Source organism: Ornithodoros turicata, chromosome 10 (genome assembly GCF_037126465.1).
Source record: "Ornithodoros turicata isolate Travis chromosome 10, ASM3712646v1, whole genome shotgun sequence".
NCBI classification, from domain to species: domain Eukaryota; kingdom Metazoa; phylum Arthropoda; class Arachnida; order Ixodida; family Argasidae; genus Ornithodoros; species Ornithodoros turicata.
In genome coordinates, this window is record NC_088210.1 from 35,233,860 (window position 1) to 35,242,618 (window position 8,759).

The following is an 8,759-nucleotide window of genomic DNA, read 5'->3' on the forward strand; positions in this document are numbered from 1 at the left end:
CCTCCTCTCTAATAATAATCCTCTCAATAGCATGTCTGATGGCCACAAACGGCCAGTAAAACAAATAGGATTCTCGCTTATGCGATTGTATCTTTCGCGACTTTCTTGGTTGGTGCTTTTGTGCTTTTCCATGGGGCTTTTTGTGGCGTTATTTTATACCGTCGTGCATCGTACCAGGAAACCTGCAAACGTTCTTCAGACTTGGTTTCGTTTTCGGTATCTACCCTCCACTCGTTCACATATTTTACACCCTAGCGTGTGCGAAAAGTTCCTGTTGTCTTGCTTGATCGCTTTTGATGATTGTTTTGTTTTTATTTTTAAAGTTCGAACTAGCAACTTTCGTTTCGTTCTCGCTAATGAGATCGATGCGTGACGTCACGAATTGGGCTTTCCAGGTTCCATTTCCACAGGTTCCACCAGCCATGACGGCGGAAGTTAGTGAGGTGGGAAAGGTGATATTCGGAAAGTTTGATTTGATTTCTTTTCGTTGTCGAGGCCGAAATGTGAGACCGGCAACCATTTGAAAGACTGTTGACCGTAAGTACTGCTAGAGTCTCTCATCTCATTTTGTCCGACGTCAAGACTTGGCAAGTTGTTTTGCTAGTTGTTTAGCATGTGCTAAAAGTTTGTAGTTTCTTTGGAGAAAGCCAATATCGAAACTCTGTTTGAGCGAAACCTTGTTTAAGATTCGTGCCGTGATGTAGCTGTTCTACTTTCAAACTTTGTTACTTGTGTAAACTGCAGTTTCATGAAAGTAGTATACACACACGCACTCCCTCCCTCACTCAGGCGCACTCACTCACAAAAGGAAAGAGCAAAGAGAAAACTTGTTTCTTCAGACAACCTATACCCTCAGTGACAATAATGACGATAACTGGCACACAAAAAATGGATTCGACAAACAAAATTTAAACACTACGTGTGAGGCTACTAGTGACTACGGGCTGAGGTCATAGAGACTATACATCAAAATGTCACCGTATAAACATTCACTGACAGCTTCCGTTGTCGGTACATAATTTATTTGTTAACTTAAATACAACTGTACATAACATGGACCAAAATAATTGTGAGACTGTAGGAATATTCACAAGTGGAAATGCAAAGATAACACACTCATAGTTCTGCAGTGATAACACATAGCACGTAGTCAGTGATGGGCAGTAATTGAAGTACCAAGTACTCAAGTAAATACTATAATACTTAATAAATACTTGGTAAATACTAAATAAATGATAAGTAAATACTCAAGCCAAAATAATTTTTTTACAAATAAGAAATATGTTCATGCTACTGCAAGTGCTCATCAAGTAGAACTTTTAATATTTTTACGAATGAACATCCATTAATGACGTCAGAACCAAGAAGGACAGTGTCTTATCCTATAAAAATCTACCCGCACTGGCATGCCGTGCTTGACAATAGACGAGTTCAGAAAATCCCAGAGTGATTAGCGTCGCTTTGAACTCTGGGAGTTTACTATTACGAAAGAAACGGGTGGCCTCCAAACTGTTCCGATTTCTCCCCTACTGGTCCACTGTCCACGACGTGTCAAGGTCAACGAAAGCGAAATGTGAAGGGTTATTCTTCGTTCCCCCGCTCAGCAAGTCCCCAGGATGCAATGCATGTGCAAAGAGCACTGGGATTTTCTGAACTCGTCTATTACTCAATGCAGTGGGCACATTGTGTGGTCTGCATATAAAGCTCCTCAGGACATTCAATCGTGGTAAATTTCGAAGTGATTGAGCACCGCAGTACGAGGTTATAAAGGAAAACGTGCAATTTCCGTACTCAAAACAATCAAGATGGCGGTGTTGCGAGGAGCAGTTGACATGCTGCTCTCCAGATGGCGACGTATTACACATCCTGCCAGCCGGATGGAATTGCGGTTTTCATTTCGCTTTTGTGTAACTGTCGTACAAACTTTGCTCCTGAAATGAGCAACGTAAGGAACGAAATCGCCGACATAATTAGCATACGACAACCGAAAGGGATATCGTCTGCTTATACCGAAAGGCAGTGAAATAACATTACGTGCCTGGCAAAGCGACACACCTCGGTCTGGGGCGCTGCGTCACAGCTGCGCAACACTGCAACCTTAGCTGTTTTCACTATTTGCACTATAACTTTGCGTGGCGCAGTGCTCAGTCACTTCCATATTTACCATGATTGAATGTCCTTATGACGTAGGCAACACAATGTGCCACCTGCATTGAGTAATCCGGCGCGATTTTTATAGGGTAAGGCCCTGTACATCCTGAATGTATGTTCTTGTGGGAATCTGAGGTGGTCTAAATATAACATAACGTAGCTGAGATGAACCCACTATCAGTTTACTATAATTAAGCCAAGCACTCTGCTTTGCATTACAATGTATTAGTGTTGTTCACCTTTGAAGAAATAATAAAGTGTCATAGGCGTATAAAATTGTCGGCACATCAAGAAGAGCTACCAAGTGGTCTGTAAAAACCAGAAATAAGAAATGGCCCAAGAATTGATCCTTGTGGAATGCCTGTGGAAACATTACCTAGATAACAGGAGGTGTCAGCAACTTGCACAAGCTGTTTTCAATTTTGTAAATAATTAGTGAGCAGATTGAGGATTTTACCTCTAATACTGTCGCGTTCAAGTTTCTTGCATAATATTGAGCGGTTTAAGACATCGAAGGCCTTTCACAAATCCACGAATATCTCCATAGTTTTCTTTCAATATTACTTTTAAGAAGTTCACAAGTTGAAAGATTTCATGACTTGCCCACTCCCCCAAATGTTTCATGAAATTTCTGATAGAAATAATTCTTCTTTGCTATTTGTAATAGCTTAGTTGTCATATTGCGGTATTTTATATATTTCTTTTAATTTATAATTTGTGTTCTCGGAATTTTGTCGACTGTTTTGTACATATGACTTTCCTTATTGAATTTAACGAGAATCCCCAGTGACACCCCCTGCACCACATGAATCCCACATAATCTAAAAGCAAGGTGGAAAACCGTCAGTAATATTGCAGTCACGTCTTGTCACTAAACAGTGAGAGATAACGTTGCTTCTGTAGCGCCACTGCTCTCATTACCATACAAACGTTTTTTCCAAGAAATTTATCTGAAAATACGAGAGAGGTTAATTTGTCACTGCCACTAAGCATTACTTTGGTGAATCGTTAGTTTTTCCTTTTGTCTCAGGATGTCTCAAATTATTAATTCTCGTAAATATATTTGAATGAAAATGAATGAATTTTTCGCACGAATGGATGAAATATGAAATGAAGAATGAATAACTTTTCTTGACACGCATAGTTAATATAAATGCGGTGCCTCGCAAGTGTAAAAAGGGGTTTCTCTTCAGCAATTCATCTGGAGTACTGTTGGGCAACAAATGACCAATTCCTTGCCATCTGAGTCTGAGGCCTGGGAAGACGCCTCCTTGGCCGCTGTTGGACTACGATGCAGAGCAGTCTTGGCACAGCGCCTTGATGTGACCCAACTTCTGGTTGGACCTTATGGCCACAGAGACTGGAGGGGAGTAGCAGCACTTGCAGGCTTCGATAGAGACAACATCCAGCTGCTGGAAGAGCGTGACGGAAGTCCAACGGAGGCGTTTCTAGATGCGTGGGGTGCCTTTGGAAGACGGAAACCAGGAAACGTAAGGCTCCTACTGCAGCACCTTGAGTTGTTGGAGCGTTTCGACGTCATCGACGACATTTGGTCACTTCTTGGTGAGTGCTTGCATTGTTGCAAGTTTATGTAAACTCATTTGTGAATTACTGGATGGGCTCTTTGGTGTACTGCTGTGAGCATATTTGTGAGCAACCCATATTTGGGTTTTGTAACATTCCAGGGGTGTGTCCCATTTTGACAAGCTGAGACAGGTTAAAAATGTCCATTACAGCTAGTTTTCCTCGTTGCTGAGTTTGGCTCGTTGTTATATATGTGCATATATGCACGAGGACAAACACAAAACCAAGTCTCAATTGAATGATGACAGTTGACACCAGCAGTCTAGCTCGTCTGGCTCATATCTTGCTCATGGTAGACACTTGATGGGAATTGATGTTCTGAGGCTGGAACACATACAAAGGAAAGCTGAAAAGGTTAGGCAGCTGTTGTACAGTACAATTGCTGTTATACCATAAATTGTAACAACAATCTAAATGTTTGACATCCTGTATTGGGCAGATTGATCGTGTAAATTGAAATATTTCTCGCAGTGTCCGACGTTGAATCCTTCACGAGGAGACAGAATGAATCTCCCCTCGGTAAGCTGTTCCCTGCCCGATAGTTTTGGATCTTACTTTATGGTAATGTAATGTGTATTCTTTTTCTTGCTTTTGAAGAACCCCTTCTTCCAAGCATTGAAGGTAAGCCACTTTTGTTGCTGTGCAGTGTATGACGAGTAGCTCGTACAGGCTAGAGGTTTTTCATGGGCAAGCTATGCCCCCCCCCTCATTGTGACATTAATGTTGGCACACGAGCATTAATTTCACAAAAACACGAGGCTCTGTTATGACAAAGTGAATGCAGTGCAATCCTATTAATTGGAACTTGGAGGGGACTGTTCGAATGAAGCAGAGTTTGAACTAAAAAGCGTCACTCCGGCACTGGTAGCACATACTAACTGCATGAGACACACATCAGTCTGCACTCAGTGTCTGCAGTCAAGAAGCTCAATCATATTCCAAGACGTCTACTATAGACAGAAAATAATGCATTAACCAACATTTCAGTAAATTTCAAGAATAAATCCGAACACGTAAATAAATAAACAAAGACAAACTTGTCTTGCACTGCAGGCAAGCCTTTGCATGTTAAGTCGACCCCCGTTAATTGAGACTCCTCACCTTGTGAGCCAGTTGGTGTGCAACACAGTTACAGTGTGCAGCCATGCACTTTTGGCCAATCCGTAGTCCACAGTCTCATGCGGCCGGGCAATGTTGTGCAACGTTGGTACGTTCCAATTACTGGGACTTGACTTTGACAGAATCTGAGCGCCAGTTCCAATTATGAGGATTCGAATGAATGGGATTGCACTAGCAACATCTTTCTATCCACGTTGTACACCTTATTTTGCTCGCTGACTCGTGCAATATTGCGTCAAACTCCTTTAGAACAAACACCTTTTTAACGAAGAAACAACAACACTTTTTTGTGATCTTGTCAGATGCCCATAGGACCGTTGCACATTCTATGCATCCTTCCTGGAGATGCAATTCTCCAATGGGACTTCCCCCTTTGTTGAGGTTAGCGGATGCGGGTCACTGCATTCCAGGGCACCCAATCGTGTGGGCGATGTGTTTATGCAATCATGAGAGAATGTTGTTGTAAATGCCACTCCACATCAATTTTGCAGATGGTCCTGTGTATGATGCCTACGTGTGCTATACGGAGGAAGATCGACCATTTGTGAAGACTCTGATTCAACGCTTGGAGACGCCGGAGCTTGGCATTCGCCTTTTTGTCCGGGAACGGGATCTTCAAGCTGGAGTTTTAAAATATACCACCTTCTATCAGCTCATGGAAAAATGGTTCGTTCTTTTTTTTTGTGCCACATTTTTGTATGGATTGTGCACTGCAGGCCAGCTGGTTGATAGGCCACATAGTACTACTATAAACGTGAGAGTGGACACACAGTTTTGGGGTGTTTTTTGTGTGCATTTCACTGAGGGTTGTGAGTATCTCTAACGATACCGTCAGATGGAAAGCAGGTTACGTCTCTGCTTAGATTTTTAGCGAAAAAAGAAAAAAATTTGGTACGTAAATTGGGGTCTTCCAAACTCATAATGACAATAATGATGAAGGGGCCCTCGAATATGTAAAGCCACAGTTGGCATGACATTGTCCGTTTGCTCGACTAATACGTGATTTTTGTGCAGGTGCCGCAAGACTATTATTGTCCTTTCTCCGGAATTCCGCAAGTCACGAGAGTGCTGTATGCAACAGAAGTTTGCCGAGACTATTGAGATACGTGAGTTTCTCCAAGCACTGTGTTTATCTCATGAGTGGTAAACTTCAGTGTGACTGCCTTGGTGTTTATCTTAATTTAGTGAAATCACACAATTGTCTCTTAATGATAGAGCTGTGCAAATAGCTAAATTTTCAAATTGAATCCATTATAAATATTACGTACACACTGCAAATTTCGTTCAATTTGGAATATTTGCAAGAAGCCCAGTTTGAATATTATCTCACTTTGGATAAGTCGTGCACTAAATGAGTGAGCTTTTCATTGAGAATACAATATTGTAAGAAAAGGAAGGTCTTTGGATCTTGAAATACACATTATATAGCCATTCTCTACGTGCATCCTGTACTTTCTCTCTTAGAGAAAGCCTCTCAGAAACTAATCCCAGTCATCTACAAGCCCTGTACCTTGGACAGCTCTGATGGCCTCCTCAACATGATCTCCAAGATTAATTTCTGCAAACCGGAACTGCAGGACTGGGGCTGGAATACTCTTATTTGCTCCATCAAAAGCACCGGTCAGAGCTCTTTCGTCGGACAATCACCCCAATTGACCTCCATCAAGGCACCCAACGTCCCAGAAGAGCTGCCCATTCCAGAGCTGTGCACCTCAACGAAGCAGAAGGCAAAGTGGTACCGTGGACTATTCAACCGTAGAAGAAGCTCATCGACAGCTTCCAGTGGCTTCCAGAGTATGGCTAGTACAACGTAACGTAGGCACCATGAAAACTGTTTGAGGACGTCGAGGAAATAGATACAAACTGTCCGACTACTACCAATTGTCCACCCGTGGCAGACTGCCAGGACTGCCGGCCTAAGTGGAACCCAAGGTTGCTTGTTTCATTCTGGCAGGGCACAAGTTGTCCGCACATCCCATCGTTAATCTAAGATGATCGTAGTTGTCTCGCAGCGTAACCCTACAAATGATAAATTACCGTGACTGTGCACACAAAAGAAACCTGATGTCTTATATTTGGCTCGCATCACTTTGGTTATATTGGCTCTGAACGGATGACATGGTATAGCCATGATGTGTTGCAACAAGCCTGCTTTCTGCTGATTTTACTCTACAGTTGCAGTCTACTTGGTGCCAGAGTTAAGCATACTATACTCTTGACATTGCATAACAGCCCTCTGTTGCACTGGTTCATGACGTAGTACATCCCAGAACTAAGAGGTTTCGGAAGGTGATTGTGCTGGTGGAAGAGGAGGTGAATAGAGCGTTGTCGCATGCTTTAAATGTCCCCGAGACACGTGTGATCCATGCGGTAGAATCAACTTGTAGTTAGTTTGGGTGCGTTGGAATCAAGCACGTAACAATAATAGCAATAATTGTTATTAATATTAATAATTATTTATTTCATGAACAACAGAATGGCCTATGCGGGCCGTCCTTACCATCTGCAGTGTTGTCATGAATCTATATACTTACATAGAAGAGAATTAACAAAACAAAACACACACACAAAATTCATTACATACCACATGCACTAAACACAAGTTGAGGAAGCGTACTAATGCCAATGTACCGTAATTCTGTATGCGATAGAACAATGTATCATTCAACAGATGTGCCTAAAAATACAACACTTGCATTATGCGACTGTCATTATTTGTACAGCAGCCATTTCTTAATTTCTTTGCACTGAGTTTTGAGGTTTTGTGGAGCATGTGTCCAGAGATAGCATTGAAAACTATTGCAATGTAGTGCTTCTTTTGATATTTACCATAAATTACATTGTATCATGGAAGACTGGTGCGGGCCAATCGAATTCGGTCTACCTTTGTCCTGAATTGCTGATTAAAATAATATTTTGAAGCAGCTACACGTTCGAACAGGCTTTTAAAGGACAAAATCTTGTATCTTGTTATATCCATTTGTTTTTATACATTGCTAACTATTTTCTCTATCCACCTAGCTTGATATTCCGAGCAATTTCTAAACAGTGAAATGCCGTATCCCAGCATGCTTTCTACTAATGATTGGTACACACAAAGAACAATCAAATAACTTTCGGCGGTTCTCAATGCGGTAATCTACTTTCTGCCTCCTCAGGTCTGTGATGCTGCTTATCAAATAAAAGTAACTTTGTAAAGAAACTTATAAATGGAACTGCCAAATACTTTTATGTTAGCATTTTACATTACATGCCAATTCATCTGTTTGAAGGCTGGATAGATGTACTCATAGCGTGTCAAAACTGAATTGAATGTGCCATACACAAAGTCTTCCCTTTGGCCTTCTCTGGTAATGTGACCCTTACGAGACTCGGAAGGACCTTATTTAAGTCACTCTTTTCTCTTCCATGGTTGCTTCACAAGTATGTATAGCAACTACCATACGATGATGGGTTTTCTCAATGTTTAATTGCATCTATTTTACATAAATTGATGGCGGATCTAGGTTTTGGTATCTTGTATAAGCACTGAAAATAGCAGACCCAACATTCAGTAGCAATGGCCAACTTACATGTATGTGACCTGTAAGAGAATCATATGCATTCATTTGCCCCTGAGACATCTTCAAGGCTATAATATTATACTACAAATACACCAAAGCAAGCAAGCAAGCTTTGTGGGCTTCAGTAAGCCGTGGCACCTGACCGGTGGATTAAGTTCAGCTAGTTTGCAAAAGAACAAAGGGGGAAAAAAAAGCCTAGCTTGCGACCGATCCTTTTGCCTTGTAGATTGACCCTTACTCACACGCTCAGCATATTTGAAAGGTGGAGTAAGGTCAGCTGGTTCCAAAAGGAAAAATGCCTAGGCAGACTAGTGGCTGATCGAACCTTTTGCGAGGTAGATT

General features: G+C 41.6%; 1 protein-coding gene across 1 annotated transcript; it reads left to right on the plus strand.

Annotated features, from left to right (window-relative positions):
• The first annotated feature begins 390 nt into the window (after positions 1 to 390).
• On the plus strand, positions 391 to 8,360 carry LOC135370037 (myeloid differentiation primary response protein MyD88-like). The gene is made up of 7 exons (XM_064603706.1): positions 391 to 537; positions 3,345 to 3,714; positions 4,207 to 4,254; positions 4,333 to 4,356; positions 5,346 to 5,520; positions 5,869 to 5,960; positions 6,319 to 8,360. Exons 2-7 carry the CDS (start codon positions 3,375 to 3,377, stop codon positions 6,666 to 6,668), a joined length of 1,029 nt encoding a protein of 342 aa, XP_064459776.1. The 5' UTR covers positions 391 to 537; positions 3,345 to 3,374; the 3' UTR covers positions 6,669 to 8,360.
• The last annotated feature ends 399 nt before the right edge of the window (positions 8,361 to 8,759 follow it).